Here is a 20,675-nt window from a genome sequence, read left to right as displayed (position 1 = left end):
TCAACAGATTAGGAGTGATATTGGAGATGTCAATACTGTGCTGCTCACTGTTCTCTTTGCTGGAGGCTCTGACATGAGGAAGCAAAGCCCTACCTCTACCAAGATGTCTGCCTGTGCACAGAAGCACAGTACAGAACAAGGCATGGTAAGTCCGTCATGGGGAATGAATAAACAACTTCAGGGAATACTGGTGGCTGGTCTTTAGTCCTCTGCTTGTCTTTTTTTTGAGCATAGTTTCCAAAGGTTCCTCCCTGAAGCCGCTGTCTCTCTTGAATTTTGTGCAGCTGTGTGGAGATCTGTGAATGAATTAACTGAAGTTCCATTTATCCCCGCAGCAAACAGACTTGTAGTTCTCAATGGAATACAAGTGTGATGATCGCCACACTCATAGTCTATTCCCACTTCCTCCAACTGCAAGCCCGTACCTCGATATGGACAGGGATCTGGAGGAAGAGTCTGCAGGAACATGGAACGTCACTCTCTTAATCAACATGAACTATTTTGAATCCCTATGCTTCTAGGATTAGTAAATAGATAGGAAGGTATATTATATTTACTTGTTTTATACTTTTTTTTTTATATTTTTTTCAGTTGCTTCCTAGTTTTTTGCCTAGGCCAAAATGATGTCATACATCCCAGGAGTCTTCATGTGAGGAGGGGCTTTAACAGTCACACACACCCTCCTGCCTGCATGAGCTAAGAGCAGATGGATTCCTGGCAAAGTAAAAGTTACATGAACCATCTGCCCTTACTGAAAATGGCTGCGACTAGAAATGCTGGGGGGGGGTTTCAAAGGGATTTTCAGGAAAATAAATCATGGAGACATGGACAGATGGGGGAGTTTGCTTTCAATATAAAAAATGAATTAAATGGCATTTTCGGTTTGTGGTGTTCAGATACCGTGTAGTTACGCTTTAAATTTGCCACCTTAGGTAGGAGCCAGCGTGGTCAGGGCACAGTTCCAGGCCAGCACCGAGGAACACAGTCTGCACTTTGTAAAATGTTAAATTTGTGAGGAAAACGAGAGTCAGGTAATGGGAGACACAAATGAACGTGCAGATAACATTAATGCTCTTTTTCTACCTTCCTCTGACATGCCAGGGTTGTACACGCCGGCTTATAATTCACAGGCCGCTAACAAAGACTTGAATTAATAGCCTCTCCAGCTGTATTTTTTTCCAATTAACGGAACGTCCAGATGTACCTGTTCTGCCTGCTGACCCTGCATCATGCCACAAAAATGGGTATTGATTGGGGTCTGGAAAATGTACAAACAGCTTCATTATTGGAACAAGGAACTGACAGCCGGGAAGAACAGGATGACCCTGATGTTAGCTATGAGACCGTTTAACATTTTCCACTGCGTATTTCCAGCTTATGAATCATTTGAATGTGCTTTTATCAAATCCATTCCTCAATCATTTCTCTGCTGTAGGTCTTCTGTATACATCTGTGACAGGAGTCACTTTGGGGGGCCCATGGAACACAGCCCCCTTTGGAGGGGTGGGGAGACCCCTGTCTCAGCTCCCCATATCCCTATTATGTGTAAGTCACCCTGTGCCTGTTAGGGGTACAAGGTGGAATGTCCTGATATTGTGTAGACATGTATAGGTGGGTTGTGGGGGTTGTTCATTGTTTACTGCCATGTGGTGCATCCCATTGTTCTATTGTGTGTCTTTCTTAGGAGCAAACTATTATGGGATGTATGTGTTTGTGTATTGGCTTGGTGGGGGGTGGCTGTTGATGTCTCTTGTTGCTAGATTTGGTTTGCCCCGCCCTGTGTCCTTATGCAGGTAGGGGGGGGGTTGTTCCCTTGAATGTATATATCTTGTATCTGTGTTAAAATAAAGCAGTCTGTTGCCTGGTTTCCTTCAAGTCTGGTGGTCTCTAGTCTTGTATGGTCAGCGGTGGGGTCTGTGGATGGTGTTCGGACAGGGAAGCGGGAGTCTAACGGAAATACCCTAGTGCAGTCGGGGTCCGGTTCCGTTACAACATCTGTATACGGGATAAGAAAACAACTGCTGCAAAAGTATCTGCAGAGCTCAATCTCAGTCCGGTGAAGGCTGAGTCCGGTGAAGGCTGAGATTGAGCTCTGCAGTCACTGTTGTGGCAGTTGTTCTCTTATTCCAGGTCAAAATCCTGCGCCATGTCCTTTTCTCTTCCAGTCAGTAGACCGCACTTATGCTGATCAGACAACATTTAGCTTTTGGCTCCTTCTATAATCCAGGGAGCAGTGATTGTTTGTCCTGGTCTGTTCTGGGCTTCATAGGATGGGAGTTTGGTTGCTTCCCCCGTCTCTGGAAGCTAACAGAGCTTAAGGAGGGAAATTCAAATAGCCAACCTGAATATTTATCATGCTCCAGCCAATACCTGGAGAGGAGTGTCCTGAAGGTGTCTGGGGAGGTAATAAATAGTCTGAAGCCCTGGAGAGCTAGGCTCTTTTTCCTTAGGAGGGTTCCAAGTCCTCCCGGAAACTGTATATGCCACCAGAACCTTTGATCCTGTACCTCTCGACAAAGCAAATGAATGGCAACTTCAATCACAGAGGCACCAGCTAAGCCGCACAAACAGTTTGCTCTCTCTGAAGCTCAGTAAGCTCTGACATGACTCTGTATTACTAGCAGCGCACGCAGTTAATGAGGAAAGTGTGGCTTCCCATCTGTTAGCTAGGTGTCTCATCACACAGCGGAAGCAAAAGAATTTTACATCACTTCCATTTTCAACACGTTGTCACTTTCACACCTGCAAATCATTTAGTGTTTCCATATTTTTGTCTAACCCCTGTCTATGTTAATCAAATTCCAGAAGTTTTTTTTTTTTTTGCTCTTAAACAGACCAATGGTCACTTTAAAGTATTATCAAAAATGTCAAAGTGATTAAAGTGTCACATTGCTTGCAAGTGGATTTGACCAATTCCAGTATATAGCACACAGCTAGACTAGAAATATTTGCCTCGTGTCAGAGCTGCAGTAGGCATGCGTCGGTGCTCACCTGTGTGCCATGCCATATATCGGAGGGACCCATGGTGGTAACAGGATCTTTAGTTAAGTATTCTTCTTATGTTTTCTTTATCCTTATCTGTCATAACTTGTAATAAATCTTCTACTTATAAGTATTTGTGTGATCTCTCTTTGCACATATGGAACACAACCCCGAAAACATAACAAAACTCCACTGTTCAATACACCTGTCACCTGGTCAATACTGACTTACCAAAATATAAAAGAATATACACGGGCAGGGCCTGTCCCCGGACATTTACCAAGATACGGCAGCCGTGGCTGGAGGCCTCAGGGACCCAGGCCGCTGAATTACTATCGTCTCAGTGATTCTTGTTCACCTCTTGGTCGGTGTCAGTTTTTTACCGCAATGGAAGCGGTCAAACCAGTGCTACTCCGTCGCCGTTGCACCGATTTTGAAAGTAGTTCACATGCGACTTGCATAGACATCTGTGCATGGAGTCTCAGAGATGTTTTCCAAGTCGTACCTGTAGTTGCACAGATTTTTTCCAAGCAGTGCCTGTAGTCGCACAGATGTTTTCCAAGCAGTACCTGAATTGGCACAGATGTTTTCCAAGTCGTACCTGAAGTCGCAGAGATGTTTTCCAAGCAGTACCTGTAGTCGCACAGATGTTTTCCAAGCAGTGCCTGTAGTCGCACAGATGTTTTCCCAAGTCATACCTGAAGTCGCACAGATGATTTCCAAGTCATACCTGAAGTCGCACAGATGTTTTCCAAGTCGTACCTGAAGTCGCAGAGATGTTTTCCAAGCAGTACCTGTAGTCGCACAGATGTTTTCCAAGTCATACCTGAAGTCGCACAGATGTTTCCCAAGTCGTACCTGAAGTCGTACAGATGTTTTCCAAATCGTACCTGAAGTCGCACAGATGTTTTCCCAAGTTGTACCTGAAGTCGCACAGATATTTTCCAAGTCATACCTGAAGTCGCACAGATGTTTTCCAAGTCCTACCTGAAGTCGCACAGATATTTTCCAAGCTGTACCTGAAGTCGCACAGATGTTTTCCAAGCAGTGCCTGTAGTCGCACAGATGTTTTCCAAGCAGTGCCTGTAGTCGCACAAATGTTTTCCAAGCAGTACCTGAAGTGGCACAGATGTTTTCCAAGTCATACCTGAAGTCGCACAGATGTTTTCCAAGTCGTACCTGAAGTCGCAGAGATGTTTTCCAAGCAGTACCTGTAGTCGCACAGATGTTTTCCAAGCAGTGCCTGTAGTCGCACAGATGTTTTCCCAAGTCATACCTGAAGTCGCACAGATGTTTTCCCAAGTCGTACCTGAAGTCGCACAGATGTTTTCCAAGCCATTCCTGAAGTCGCACAGATGTTTTCCCAAGTCATACCTGAAGTCGTACAGATGTTTTCCAAGTCATACCTGAAGTGGCACAGATGTTTTCCCAAGTCATACCTGAAGTCGCACAGATGATTTCCAAGTCGTATCTGAAGTCGCACATATATTTTCCAAGTCGTACCTGAAGTCGCACAGATGTTTCCCAAGTCGTACCTGAAGTCGCACAGATGTTTTCCAAATCGTACCTGAAGTCGCACAGATGTTTTCCCAAGTCGTACCTTAAGTCGTACAGATGATTTCCAAGTCGTACCTGAAGTCGCACAGATGATTTCCAAGTCGTACAGATGATTTCCAAGTCGTACCTGCAGTCGCACTGACATCCGAATTTGAAAAAGTGAATTCAAAAGAATTCGCATGATTTCAAAGTCGGATTTGCTGTGACTGAAGACAGTGATTTGCTTTTTGTTTTTTTCTCCTTTTCTGTATTATGTGTGATTATTCTTTGTGATTTCCACGGGCTCTGTGCAGCCCTCACCGCCTTGATGTTTTTGTGGATTGGGTGATCACATGTTTTGTATTTTTGTTTACTGCAAAAACTTGGAAAAATAAAACCCTATTAAAAAAAAAAAGTTCTTCAAGCAATAAAATTCAAAAAAGACATCCCGTAGACCGAGTTATTTCCAGTATGGTTGCGATTTCCAGTTAGAACTAATGGCACCCGCCCGTGGGTCCGCATTCTTCTGTGTGGGTGGTGCGGCTGCACTGATTTTTGTGCGGATTCGCAGCGGCACCACCCGCACATAAGTGAACCTAGCCTTAGGGAAGAACCAGCGGCCTCTGTGGGGATAGCACTACACACATTGTTGCTTTCTGATGGTGTTAATGACAAACACATGTCTGCGCAATGTGTCAGCACGGCTGCTTGTAGCCTCCAGCAGGGGAACATATGACAGAGTGACAACGCAGAATCACCATCGGGAGATGGTTGCCACCCCATAACAGGAAGTGCCATTCATGACAGGATCACCAGGTAAAATTTAATGATGGATAAAGACTGGGAAAGACTTTTACAATGGCAAAGACTATGATTTAGTTGGGTTTTGAAACCGAAGGTCAGCATCTCTGTCTAAAATAATCACTGGGTAGCACAGTGACTAAAGGGTTAGCACTTCTGCCTGGCAGTACTCGGGTCGTTGGTTCGAATCCCAACCACCTGCCTGGAGTTTGCATGTTCTCCCTGCACCTGTGTGGGTTTCCTCCAGGTACTCCGGTTTCCTCCTACACTCCAAAGACATGCTGGTAGGTTAATTGGCTCCTGTCTAAATTGGCCCTAGTATGTGTATGTATGAATGTGAGTTAGGGACCTTAGATTGTACGCCCCTAGAGGGTTAGGGACCTTAGATTGTATGCCCCTTGAGGGTTAGGGACCTTCGATTGTACGCCCCCTGAGGGTTAGGGACCTTAGATTGTACGCCCCTTGAGGGTTAGGGACCTTAGATTGTACCCCCCTTGAGGGTCGGGGACCTTAGATTGTACGCCCCTTGAGGGTCGGGGACCTTAGATTGTACGCCCCTTGAGGGTCGGGGACCTTAGATTGTACGCCCCTTGAGGGTCAGGGACCTTAGATTGTACTCCCCTTGAGGGTCAGGGACCTTAGATTGTACTCCCCTTGAGGGTCAGGGACCTTAGATTGTACTCCCCTTGAGGGTCAGGGACCTTAGATTGTACTCCCCTTGAGGGTTAGGGACCTTAGATTGTACTCCCCTTGGGGGTTAGAGACCTTAGATTGTACGCCCCTTGAGGGTCAGGGACCTTAGATTGTACGCCCCTTGAGGGTCAGGGACCTTAGATTGTACTCCCCTTGAGGGTCAGGGACCTTAGATTGTACGCCCCTTGAGGGTCAGGGACCTTAGATTGTACTCCCCTTGAGGGTCAGGGACCTTAGATTGTACGCCCCTTGAGGGTCAGGGACCTTAGATTGTACGCCCCTTGAGGGTTAGGGACTGATGTGAATGTACAATATATATATAAAGCTCTGCATAAATTGACGGCGCTATATAAGTACCTGAAATAAATAAATGACTGGTGATGGGAGTGGCAAGAAATCGACCTTGCCTAAGAATTTCGGTGTTGCCGCTCTTGTGCGCGCTGGAGCAGGTCCTGTTTTGAAAGGCTGGCCGTATTGCGCAGTTATCGGAACAAATGTCTTGTGAACGCCTCGATTCTCCTAATGCTGCACACCATATGGGAAGACTAATCTCCGGCATATATTAGTACTGGAGCACACGGCTATATTTAGCAGGCAGACAGAAGGCTGCGCGCTCTTACACATTGTACACAGTTTCAAAGGAATAACTTTATTCCAACCGGCTGCATCTTATGGCAGCACTGATCTAAAGAAAAACAAAAATTGATGAAAGCCCATGGCACCGCGACCATACTGTCACTGACAGCAACTCAGGATCGCTAAGAAGGGTAGAAAAAATACTCACCTCTTTCCATACATTGATCCCTTGCTGGCCGAAAATGCTGCAGAATGACACTTGCTGACCAGGGATCTATGCCATGCTCATGGAGCGAAGGAAACACTCCTGTCTGCAGGCCTTGCTCCCTCATTGGCGGGATGAGCGAGGTGTTGCTATCCTGCTGTCCAATGACATTTGCTGACCAGGGATCTATGCTGTGCTCATGGAGCGAAGGAAACACTCCTGTCTGCAGGCCTTGCTCCCTCATTGGCGGGATGAGCGAGGTGTTGCTATCCTGCTGTCCAATGACATTTGCTGACCAGGGATCTATGCTGTGCTCATGGAGCGAAGGAAACACTCCCGTCTGCATCCCTCGCTCCCTCATTGGCGGGATGAGCGAGGTGTTGCTATCCTGCTGTCCAATGACACTTGCTGACCAGGGATCTATGCCGTGCTCATGGAGCGAAGGAAACACTCCTGTCTGCAGGCCTTGCTCCCTCATTGGCGGGATGAGCGAGGTGTTGCTATCCTGCTGTCCAATGACATTTGCTGACCAGGGATCTATGCTGTGCTCATGGAGCGAAGGAAACACTCCCGTCTGCAGGCCTTGCTCCCTCATTGGCGGGATGAGCGAGGTGTTGCTATCCTGCTGTCCAATGACACTTGCTGACCAGGGATCTATGCCGTGCTCATGGAGCGAAGGAAACACTCCTGTCTGCATCCCTCGATCACTCATTGGCGGGATGAGCGAGGTGTTGCTATCCTGCTGTCCAATGACATTTGCTGACCAGGGATCTATGCTGTGCTCATGGAGCGAAGGAAACACTCCCGTCTGCAGGCCTTGCTCCCTCATTGGCGGGATGAGCGAGGTGTTGCTATCCTGCTGTCCAATGACACTTGCTGACCAGGGATCTATGCCGTGCTCATGGAGCGAAGGAAACACTCCTGTCTGCAGGCCTTGCTCCCTCATTGGCGGGATGAGCGAGGTGTTGCTATCCTGCTGTCCAATGACATTTGCTGACCAGGGATCTATGCTGTGCTCATGGAGCGAAGGAAACACTCCCGCCTGCAGGCCTCGCTCCCTCATTGGCGGGATGAGCGAGGTGTTGCTATCCTGCTGTCCAATGACACTTGCTGACCAGGGATCTATGCCGTGCTCATGGAGCGAAGGAAACACTCCTGTCTGCAGGCCTTGCTCCCTCATTGGCGGGATGAGCGAGGTGTTGCTATCCTGCTGTCCAATGACACTTGCTGACCAGGGATCTATGCCGTGCTCATGGAGCGAAGGAAACACTCCTGTCTGCAGGCCTTGCTCCCTCATTGGCGGGATGAGCGAGGTGTTGCTATCCTGCTGTCCAATGACATTTGCTGACCAGGGATCTATGCCGTGCTCATGGAGCGAAGGAAACACTCCCGTCTGCAGGCCTTGCTCCCTCATTGGCGGGATGAGCGAGGTGTTGCTATCCTGCTGTCCAATGACACTTGCTGACCAGGGATCTATGCCGTGCTCATGGAGCGAAGGAAACACTCCTGTCTGCATCCCTCGATCACTCATTGGCGGGATGAGCGAGGTGTTGCTATCCTGCTGTCCAATGACACTTGCTGACCAGGGATCTATGCTGTGCTCATGGAGCGAAGGAAACACTCCCGTCTGCAGGCCTTGCTCCCTCATTGGCGGGATGAGCGAGGTGTTGCTATCCTGCTGTCCAATGACACTTGCTGACCAGGGATCTATGCCGTGCTCATGGAGCGAAGGAAACACTCCCGTCTGCATCCCTCGATCACTCATTGGTGGGATGAGCGAGGTGTTGCTATCCTGCTGTCCAATGACACTTGCTGGCAAGAGATCCCATGCAGGAGAGGAAATACTCCCATTTCCATGCGTTTCTCTCTCACTGTCTGAATGAACCTCCCTAGGCATGTGCAGAATGAACACATTTGTTTTGTTTTGATTTGTATTTCAATAATTTTAAGTTAAATTTGCTGAATTGAGTTTCAGAATTAGTTTCATTTATTCGAACGCGAAAAAATTTTAATCGGCGTTCAAATTTCAGATTTCGGAAGACGGCTATAGTCTTTCTATTTTTATTCAATTCTATTGTTTTTTTTCTATTCTGTTATTTTCTATTCTATTCCTTTATTTTCTATTCTATTTGAATTTGAATTTATTCTATTAGAATTTCAGAAGACGGTTATATTCTATTTTATTCTATTCTATTTTTTTTTATATTCTGTTATTTTATTTTCTATTCCTTTATTTTCTATTCTTTTCTATTTTATTAAAATTTGAATTTATTCTACTAAAATTTCAGAAGGCGGTTATATTCTTTCTATTTTACTCTATTTTTTTTATATTCTATTATTTTATTTTCTATTCCTTTATTTTCTATTCTTTTCATTTCTATTCTATTCGAATTTGAATTTATTCTATTCAAATTTCAGAAGACGGTTATATTTTTCCCGTTTTGTTCTATGCTATTTTTTTTTCCAATTCTATTATTTTATTTTCTATTCTATTCCTTTATTTACTATTCTTTTCTTTTCTATTCGAGTTTGAATCTATTCTATTCCTTTATTTTGGAAGGAGAAAAAGGAGAAGAAGAAGAATAATTCAAGTCCGCTATTATATTTTATAGGAAAAAGTCTTGCGGTTGCAACAAATGTATCCATTTGTATCCAAATAAAAACATTGTAATACATTATTTGGATTACAATGTTTTTATTTGGATACAGATGTTTTTATTTGGATACAAATGGATACATTTGTTGCAACCGCAAGACTTTTTCATCTAAAATATAATAGCGGACTGGAATCCTTCTTCTTCTTCTTGCAGGGCACGGCTCATGCACAGATTTTTTATCAGTAAAACGATCGGTTGATTTGCCCATCTTTGCCGGAAAAATCGGCCGATCGTCATAATCGGCCCCAAATTTTCCAACATTCCCGATAAAAAAAATGTGCAAAAACCCAGAAAAACGGCCGACCAATTAACCCACTAACGGTGCGCAAATCAGCCGATTTTTTTTTTTTTTGGGGTCGAAAAATCGATTTTCGACCCATCTATGGCCGGCATAAGAGGGATGCCTCACTTATCTGGCCAGTGATGGACCAACATATGGAGACAAGTGTGGATGTCTCTGCCCTGTATAGTCATGCTGTCGCTGGCGAGTTGTCACTAGCATGCCAATGGCTGTAAATGTGAGCTGCTTAATGTACGCCCGGGATTTATGATCGTGCCATCAGTTTATGAACTATAAAAGACACTTCAGCTGAAAGAAATGTGTTCCTCCTTGGTCGTGCACTCTTTAAAATACTCCCAGGCTTGCATGCTAAATTTAAGATGTGAAAACTTTCGGAGTCACTGAGCCAGAGAAATGATATATTCTGCATATGATCAGCAAACTTGGGGTCCAAACTAAAAGCCCAACTGTAGCTTCAGCTCTCTTGTACCTTATAGCTTCCCAAAGCCACACTGACCATGGAAGAGCATCTCTCAGTGCTGCACCCAGTGCCATCCCACCACTTCCCTTCTGCATGACAGCCAGGCTACTGGCAATACTCAGCAGGAGGATGTTGGCAATGGCATGCAGGGCCAGGACAAGCGACAATGGTCTGTAGCAGAGAGTTATCATCAGCACGTTCATGTGTGGTACTTTGGACATTGACGTGTGTTGCATTAACCTCCCTCCATTTTTTTGCATGGAAATATGTTGTTTTTTTATTGTAGGCCTGTAATTTTTAGGAATAACTCACTGAAATCTGCCCAAACAAGAGTCTAGTAAACATCCCGAGTAGGATAAAACTTGAAACACGAAATCATAAATTATAATATAATAAATAATCATAAAAAATAATAATATAATAATAAATTTAATTCAATAATATAATCAAACCAAAAACACTGAAATCTGAAATAGAGCGCCAAGTTCGCACATTGCTGAGTTCAGTCACAGAATCGTTTTCAGTGTCTGATGACGAATTTCCCCCACCAATCATTATCACTCAATTCTGCAAGTGGTTCTAATTTACTATCGCTGTTCTCTAGCCGGTCTAAAACCGCTTTTGACCTAAAGGGACGCTTTTTGGACACCATGGACATTTCTCAGTCTGCAGGCAGGGCACAGGACAAAGCACTCGGGACAAAATGTATGTGAAATGGTTTGATACAGTAATAGAATTCTATCAGATTTTAGTGTATTTAGTGAATGTCACATTTTTAAATTTTTTAATTTCCTGCCAGTTCCGGCCCCCGTACGTCCCGACGCTCGCAGGGAACGGAACCCGGAAGACAGATGCCGGAATTGGCCGGAGACGCTGCAGGGGGACATTGCAGGAGCGCAGAACAAGGTAAGTGCTGCAGGGAATCCCGAAGCAACACTGCAGTGTATTCCCGAGTGTAGCTCGTTGTTACCCCTTTTGGTGCTCAAACTTTACCGCGAGCTACACTTGGGAATATCGCCAGGGGGGTTAAGGCAGCCCAATAATTTGAAATGAGCTGCCAGTATATTGCTACCCTGTACAAACCACTGTACCGAAGTACAAACCGAACAGGGGCTCTAACCCTTCACCACTCTATCCAAAACTAAGAAATATGTTTTAGCCAGAGTTGCACTTTAAGTGGCCCTCTGTTGCGTACCCAGTAAAGTATGAAGCCGTGTGAACAGAAGAGCACATTTTGAATTATATTTAACACTTACCTTATGGTAACATCGAAAATACGCGGCTCGCTCATCAGAAAACTTCTCCAGACGCTTTGGCCCTTTGCTAGATGCTTTCTTGAATACTAACCAACACCTCTGATAGATCTGCAAAGAAAAACAGCACCGCGGAGTCAAAGGTCTGGATGAGATCACCTATAGGTTACATTTATTATTGTTCACACCCCAGATTTGTACAACTGTACATAAAGTTTCAGCACCATGGAAAGCTAACGCCAGGAGATTTTCCTAATAAAAAGGCATTACATCCAAAAGAAAACAGTTATTATATTGCAGCTTACCAATTCTTACATGTCATGGCTGCATCAGTTTCCTTTTTTAGGTGATCCAGCTAGCAAGTCTGTTTTTCAGAAGCACAAGCTCTCCAGCAGAATATATCAGTTTGCATGGAAGAGACAAACCACTTAACACTGGCAGGGGTGATTAAAACAATCAGCTTTTATTCATTCCCCCAAAGATTTGATCATAAAGAAAGAAAAGAATCTCTAATGTAGAGCCCAACCACAGGTAAAGCAATTTATGTGGTTTTTTTCATCTGTAATTAACATATAAACAATGTTATTCTATTACTACTTCAGGAGCTCTCAGAAGTCTGCAGAGATATGTACAGAGGGGAGCCACACTTCCAGCTTTCGATACATCACAGCAGTGTCCATAATGGACACTAGTTCCAGTGTTGTGCCCCCGCCCCCCTCCCACTGCTGATCCATTCAGATCATCACTTGTGCAATGCTTTGTGATTGGCTCAACAGAGTGAGGAGGGTGGAGGCACAAAATTGGAAATGGTGTGGAGCAGGGTTTCTCAACCAAGGTTCCTCCAGAGGTTGCCAGGAGTTCCTTGGGCAATGAGCAATTTCTGCTTCTCACATAGGTTCCCACTGACACCATTCATCTTTTTAGCGATCATCACACTAATGTACCATGAGTTGTAGATATAGTCATTTTTCAGCAGTATCCCCTGAGACCAGAAGGTTACTTCAAGGGTTTCTCTGTGTTGAGAAGGTTGAGAAAGGCTGGTGTAGATGACAGACACCACTCTGGTGTGTGGCCCCCCACTGTGTTTATCAGGACCATTCAGTGTGGCTTAGAGAGCCCCTGAAGTTGTCATAAAATAACACCCTTTATCAGGCATTTGCCTAGGGCGGCAATTTTTGGAGGGGCAGCACCGCCTGAGGACCGGGTCAGACTCTGCCACAGAATCTGAGGAGGCTGGAGGGTGTAAGCTTCCTGCACAAGGAAGGAAGACACTGGGTTTGGCTCCGGAGAGGTTAAAGTTAGTGCTTGACTAACTTTCTCTCTCTGCGGTCGGCGGTAGGGGCCAGGGGGGATTTGTGTGGTAGGGAGTGCCCAATTTTAGTGGCAGAGGTGGGAGGTTTGGGGGCACCCAATTTTAGTGGCAACGGTGGGGGTCGGGAGGGGGGGGTGCTGGTGATGGATGCCCAATTTTAGTGGCGGGCGCCGGGGCAGGGGATGCTGGTAGTGGGCTTCCAATTTTAGTGGTGGCGGGGGCCAGGGGGGTGCTGGTGGTGGAGGTGGTGGGGGGAAGGGCGCCCAATTTTAGTGTTGCCTAGGGCAAAACAACATGTACAGTATTTGCCATGATGGCCACAGACAGATGTTTAACAGTCTACATGAAGCAGTACAGTCAGATATGACATAGTAGGAAGTGGGGTAAAAAAACAGAAAACAAAGAAAAAACAGTCCAACATCACAAAAAAGAAAGGAAATCGAAGAACAAGTGGTTTGTTGAGCCAAATATCAGCCAGATAAATACTATTATCTACTAGTACCCTCAGGAGTGGAAGCTTCTCAACATATCATCAATTAGAAATCATGGGGAGACCTCAAGCACAATAGAGGAATTAGACCTGACATGGTTAGGTCATGGGTTCCTGGTGAACGAGGACACCAGCAGACCAGATGCTGTAGAAAGGGGAAAGTCAAGGGGCGGTTGGGAATCAAGAATCTTAACTTGCCCAGGGAATTAGAAAGGTCCGCTCTCACTTACCAGTCTGTATATTGGAAAGTCAAGGGGCGGTTGGGAATCAAGAATCTTAGCTTGCCCAGGGAATTAGAAAGGTCCGCTCTCACTTACCAGTCTGTATATTGGAAAGGTTGCATATGCAACATGAGCTCTGTACGGGAAAAAGAATATTCCATATAGCATCTCCAACGGACAAAGAACCGTTTCGTAGATTGGAAGTTGAGAGCAATAGTGTCCACCTTCGTCAATGTAAATAACGACAAAAGAGCCTTCTTGATGGTGAGGAGGCATTGAGGTGATGGTTGTATCCAAGCTCGAAGAGTCGCTCTACGAGCCACCAATGGGTATATATGGGACCATTTCGGTAGACGTGGTATGGTAGAGGATGAGGACGGTGCGTCTGGCACAGTATGGCCAAAAAGGCATATCAGTGGGTCTTTAGGCAGTTTTATTGTATGTAATGTTGCAATATAAGCTATTACTTTGTTCCAAAAGATAGCGATAGTGGGACATTCCCAGAGGTGGTGGAGTAGAGATGGTCGATGAAGTGAACCTGTTCTTAAACATCCCAATTAAATCAGACACCACAGGGCTCAGAAAGGCCTGTTCTGTGCACCCTCTGATGCTGGTTTCTCTTAGTTACTAAAAAAATATGGAATATCCTGACCAACCCCACCCCTGAAGAGAAAAAAGACCTCCCTTTTTCAGTGACAGCAGAGAGATGTCTGATGAGTGGTGCTTAAAGTGACAGCAAGCAATATCCTTGTCCTCCAAAAATAATCCATACACATACACTACCTATTGGCCCTGTAAGCTATTTTTCATTAAATAATTTCGTACTGTGTTTTTCTGCCTTCTTGTTCGGGAGCTCATAGAGGACATTACCTCTCCTTTTCCCCCCTCACTTTCATTTGTCTGGAATGAGTGGTACACATTAGTAGCAGTCCCATGCACTGCTTTATACACACTATAAACACATAGTCAATCTTAGGATCAAGCAAGAGAGGGTGCCTACATTCCAACATTCAGTGGGTCCATGGAGAACAAAAGTAGCCACCCTCTACGAGGAAGTCAAATTACAGCAGCAAGAAAAAAAAAAGTAATTTGGAGAATTCTGAGAGTAAAAGAACAAACTTTTCAAGGTGGTTGTAAACCTTTCCATATACCCAGTGAAGTGACTGGCCTCAGGTGATACACAGAGAGGAAACAAATCCTTCTATATATATGTTGTACCTGTTTGCCTCTCCTCTATATACTCGTAAAGCATACATTTTACACAGCAGGGGGCAGGGATCTCATGTCACACACAGCACAGCATAGAGCAGGAAGCTGAGTGTAATCTGAGACCTAAGTAGAGGGAATGGACACACCTCCCCCCACCGCGCACAGCCTCATAAGGAAACATGCACAGCTAAGGCTGTGTGCTGGAGGTAGGGCAGGGCTATCCCATGGGTTTGGCGGTGTCGGCATAACCCATAACCTGTCAGAGGTGTGTCATGCAGATAGAAGAGGGAAGTAAGAACAGATAGGAACCACTCTAGAAGCTTTGGATTGAGGCAAGTACACACTAGGAGGATGTGCTTTGCTCATTTTTCATTTCATAGGTTTACAACCACTTTAAGTTAAGAATGTATACTTGAATAGAATTTTAATTAACGTCACCAACAGGAGGGGCTCACAGTCAAGTAAGTCACACTCCTATGGTATCATTTATCTTGAATGGCTGTTCACTTTAGAGGTGTATGCAAATATTATTATATGCACTGATGCAAATTGTTATCGAAAGCAGACTGATCATTAGTAGCAGAATAATAAAGTGGGACATATTATTTTGGGACTAGTATCGACAAACCTGCCACTTTGGATATCTCTGGAATTCTGAGATGCACCTATCTGAGCATTAAACTAACTTTGATCCACACGCACTTCTGTTTAATTAAGGAACTGCTGCGTTCATACAAGTGGGGGGTATTGAGCCATGTGCGGGTCATGTGACCTTTGATTCATAAATGGATTACTCCCGCTACCCGGCAGATTTAATCAATGGACCTCACACAAGAGAAGGAGCTTGGTCTCCGCTGCTTTGTTGCCCTAACCTCGCAGCTTTGCTTATTCTGGATATTGTCATCTATTGTTGATTCTCTACTTATGCACAGGATGATCAATACAAATTATCTAGATTACGGGGCAGTTTAGATTGTGATAACGAGATTAGGCACCTATTGGCCCCGCTCCTGTTTTATTCTTCATACTACTTTAACAGCGATTAACAGGGAATTCCAGTTTATATCTTGTTATTTTAAAACAATCATTAGGGCCAATACTATTGAACTGTAATATATATACTGTATATACAGTATCAGGAAATTAAACATGAAGCCTTAATAAAATCTGACAGAACTGCACACTGTGGAACCATGACTTGCTATCTTTAACCCTGGTAGCAAGCTTCTTTATCTCTGTCACATATCACCAACAGAAGCATGATATGATCTAAAGATTCTAAAGCAAAAAAAAAAACAACAATTTGATTGAGATATGCAGGAGTTTTGAAAGCCAAATAAAAATGGGGGAAAATAAAAATTAAGACAGGAAGAGAGAAGGAAAGGAACGGAAAAACAAAAAACAAAGGAAAGAGGAATGAAAAGCTAACACGAAGGGGAAGAAATGAAAAAGAAAAGGGGAAAGAAATGGAAAGGAAATAGGAAGGGGATAGAAAGGAAGAGAAAAAGGAAAGAAAAATTAAGAAAGGGGAATAAAAAAAAGTTAAGGAACTCAATAGGAATGGGAAAATGAGAGGGGAAGAGGAAAGGAAAAGAAAAGAAAATGTGAAAGGATGAAAAGAGGAAAAAGAAAGGGGAAGAGGATAGAAAGGGTGAAATGAAAAGGGAAAGGAAAGAGGAAAAGGGAAGGAAACAAAGGAAAGAAAAGACAGAAAATGTAAGAAAAAGGGAAGAAAGGAAAGAGAAGGAAGAAATAGTCATTTAAGGGAATAGGAACAAGAAAAGGGAAATGGAAAAGAAAGGAAAACAAGGACAGAGAGAGAGGGAGAATGTAAGAACAGGAAAGATAAGAAAAGTAATGGAAATGGTTAATGAAGGGAATAGGAAAGTGAAAAGGGTACGAAAAGAGAAAGGAAAAGGAAAAGCAATGGAATGGGATGGAAAGAAAAAAAGAAATGAGAGGTAGAAGGAAAGGGAAAAGGGAAGGGTAGGGAAGGAAAAAAAAGGAAAGAAAAGAAAGAGGATGTAAGAAAAGGAAAGATAAGAGAAGGAAAAGAAATAGTTACTAAAGGGAATAGGAATGGGAAAAGGGGAAAGGAAGAGAAAGGAAAAAAAGGAAAAAGAGAATGCAAGAACAGGAAAAATAAGAGCAAGAAGGGAAATGGTTAATGAAGGGAATAGGAAAAAGGAAAGGGGAAGGGAAGAGAAAGGAAAAGCTAAAGGGATAGGAAGCAAAAAAGAAAGGAGAAGAGGAAGAAAAGGGAAAAGAAAAAGCAAGGAGAATGAAAGAAAGGGAAAAGGGAGGAAGAAAAAAAGGAAATAAGGAAAGGAAAGAAAACTTAGGTAAGAACAGGAGAGATAAGAGAAGGAAGGAAAAGGTTAAGGAAGGGAATAGGAATGGTAAATAGAAAGAGGAAAGTATAGAAGAGAAGAAAGGGAAAGGAAAGTGCAATAATAGGGGAAGGGAAAAGGGAAAAGAAGCAACAAAAGAAAAAGAAAGATTACCAAGTATTTTATACATTAGGAATATGTATGGCTTTTATTTTTGTCTTTTTTTTCCTTTTAACGTACGCCAAATATGCTTTCTGCCGCTACAAGCTAACTCCTAAATACGACAGCTGTTGGAGTTAGGTAACGATTTACAAAAATAGATTGGCCCGTATTATATGCCGCCAGCAAGGTTAATTCAAATATATTCTGCTCCTCTATTCCGAGCTTTTATTGCCTAGTGATCGCTCATAAAGAAAAGAGGGAAAAGCACTTCTGAAAGAGAAGACTGCAGAGATTCATTCATGTTATCATTATGGCCTGAAGAAGACGGCCTTTGTTAAAAGTGATTTTTTTCATTTAAAATGAAGGTTTAACTTCCTCTAAAGAGACGAAGTCTCTTCTTTCATTCAGCGATTCTTGCTTTTGTTGGCTTTTATATTAAAATCCTTTCATTTTTTTATCGCAATTTGTGGATCTCTGTCAAGGATTTACAGGATGAGATTCTTGACTTGCCTTTTTGTCTAGCTAGTGACTTGCTGACCTGAAGGCACGGACTGTTCGATTATAAGTTCCCCGCCCGACCCAAATTATACCACAGAATGAAAGAGCGGACTGGAAGGAGGAACACGGGACTCTCTGAATGATGATAATTGGGATTTGTGTAGATGTTCTTCAAGCAGCAGTTACGTTCCAGAATAGATTACTTGTATTGGGTAGTTTTAGCATAGAACCTGTCATTAAAGAATATGTAAACCCAACATTTCCTATTCCTGATATGTTCCTGCTCTTCCATGTACTTGTATGAAGAAGTATCCTGTTCTCTTTGTATTGCTTCCTTGGTGTGAAATCCCTGGTGTTCCTGCCAGTCCCTTTGAGGATCTCTATGTACAGAATGCAGGGTTTGGGGGTTCTCTACATACAGAGTGTAGGGTTTAGGGTTGCTCTACATATAGAATGCAGGGTTCAGGGGTGGGCTATGAACAGTGTGCAACCCCAACTCCAACCCCCCCAAAGCTTCCTTGCATCTCTCTCTCCTAAGACCCCTTTTACATGGGCGTTCCATTGATGGATGAAAAACGGACATCAATGCATCTCTATGGAAAAACGGATGTAAATGAATGATTATTCATTTAAATCCGTTTACATCCGCATCCATCAAAATCCATTTTTTGGAACAAATCAAAGCCCTATTTTTGTTCCGTTAGAAAAATGGAACAGATGTAAATGGACAAACGGTCCAGTTTTGCATCCGTTTTTACATTGGTAGTGGATGTAAAAACTGATGCAAACTGATGGAAAACTCATCTTTTTTTTGGGGGACCTATTGTTGCTAGGGGGTCTGTTGTTTCTGGGGGGGGGGTCTAATGTTGCTGTGGGTACCTATTGTTGTTTGAGGAGTCCATTGCTGTTGACTGCAGGGGACCTATTTTATTGCTTTTCTTGTTATCACTAACAAATTCCATACAAATTACTTAGCACCACAAAATTATAGTTGGTTCTGTATTCTCTAAAAGAGGCGGTACTGAAAGGTGGGTAGGGATTGGTACTGGGGATGCTGCTTGGAGGTGGGTAGGGGGTGGTACCAAGGAATGGTGTTTGGAAGTGGGTAGGGGGTGGTACCAAGGGATGGTGCTCAGAGGTGGGTAGGTGGTGGAGGCAAGGGGTGACAGGGAAGGGGGAGTACCGGCATCTATTCTCTGAGAAAAAAAAATTGAATATATTTATCTAGAAATGTTTTCATGCAAGAGTCACACAATTGTCACCCAGAATTTACACATTTTTCTAATTGGACTGCATTGAAAACATGTGAATCCTGGGTAAAAGTTACATAAATCTTGCATGAAAACATTTATACATAGACCCCCTAGGAACAAGAAGAATGTTTCTCTTGACAGTTGACATCAAGTTCAATCCAAAAGTGTGTTGATTAAAATTAAAGTTTAGGTACGGATAATATTTACATAGTTACATTGCTCCAGCTTAGGCCAGTAGAGCTATGTATATACCATACCTGTGGGGGCCTAGTGGAAGCTGGAAATGACTGTCATAGGCACCGCTACTCCAGTGATCGCCACTAGCTTCTGGGACCTGTGTGGAGTGACTGCCCTACTGTTTAAAGTGTTACTAAACCCCGGACCCCGCATTCACTATATCTGGTCTCCCCAGACCCTGCATTCACTATATCTGGTCTCCCCAGACCCTGCATTCACTATATCCGCTCTCCCCAGACCCTGCATTCACTATATCCGCTCTCCCAGGACCCTGCATTCACTATATCTGGTCTCCCCAGACCCTGCATTCACTATATCTGGTCTCCCCAGACCCTGCATTCACTATATCTGGTCTCCCCAGACCCTGCATTCACTATATCTGGTCTCCCCGGACCCCGCATTCACTATATCTGGTCTCCCCGGACCCTGCATTCACTATATCCGCTCTCCCCAGACCCTGCATTCACTATATCCGCTCTCCCCAGACCCTGCATTCACTATATCCGCTCTCCCAGGACCCTGCATTCACTATATCTGGTCTCCCCAGACCCTGCATTCACTATATCTGGTCTCCCCAGACCCTGCATTCACTATATCTGGTCTCCCCAGACCCTGCATTCACTATATCTGGTCTCCCCGGACCCCGCATTCACTATATCTGGTCTCCCCGGACCCTGCATTCACTATATCCGCTCTCCCCAGACCCTGCATTCACTATATCCGCTCTCCCCGGACCCTGCGTTCACTATATCCGCTCTCCCTGGACCCTGCATTCACTATATCCGCTCTCCCCGGACCCTGCATTCACTATTTCCACTCTCCCCAGACCCCGCATTCACTACATCTGCTCTCCCCGGACCCTGCATTCACTATATCTGGTCTCCCACAGTACACAGTACATGGAAATGCAATCATTTTAGTAAATATAAACTGCTAAATACCTTTTCTCATCAGCAGTATATAGCAGTCTTGTGACTTCTATCAGTGTCCAGTAGAACACTGGGTAATCTTGTAGGAGTTTTCAGTCTTCTCTGACTGTCCTGTGAGGCTGCATGACCCCTGACCCTCTGTCTTGACAGTGCTGATCACATGCACCCTCCCAAAAAAAAACCTCTAACAATACACATGAAACAGAGCATGTGCAGATTTGCCAGTGCTGCTCTGTACTATCAGCAGATGGATTGGGGACAGTAGAAGAAGGGGAGGATCAGCAAAAATAGGATCAAACCGACTTTTTACAAAATGCAAAGGTTCCACAGTGAGTATAACAAGGATGCTTTACTGCATCTACAGATTGATTGTACTGTTGTGGGTTTAGTAACAATTTAATGAACACAGTAGGTCACTCGCTCAGCACTAGCATCTCTCAGAGAACACTTTTCTCAATGGTGTAAAGTGTTCTCTGGTTGGATGAGATTGTAACATCACCGCCGCACCTCCTCATTTCGTTCAGAGTATGCATTGTATTCATTGAATAAAAGTGTCCCCTAAATGGTACC

At 44.1% G+C, this 20,675-nt stretch overlaps 1 protein-coding gene across 4 annotated transcripts in view; it reads right to left on the bottom strand.

Annotated features, from left to right (window-relative positions):
• Nucleotides 1-20,675, bottom strand: part of DOK5 (docking protein 5) — a 162,889-nt gene that overhangs the window by 90,273 nt on the left and 51,941 nt on the right. For all 4 annotated transcript variants that reach the window (XM_089670707.1, XM_089670709.1, XM_089670708.1 and 1 more), the window contains exon 2: nucleotides 11,468-11,575. In XM_089670707.1, coding sequence (XP_089526833.1) covers nucleotides 11,468-11,575 — 108 coding nt within the window. The remainder of the gene's footprint in view (nucleotides 1-11,467; nucleotides 11,576-20,675) is intronic.

Source organism: Staurois parvus, unplaced genomic scaffold (assembly GCF_062004578.1).
Source record: "Staurois parvus isolate SC_StPar_1 unplaced genomic scaffold, SC_StPar_1.0 ptg000093l, whole genome shotgun sequence".
NCBI lineage: Eukaryota > Metazoa > Chordata > Amphibia > Anura > Ranidae > Staurois > Staurois parvus.
This window is presented reverse-complemented; position numbering and strand designations above follow the sequence as displayed.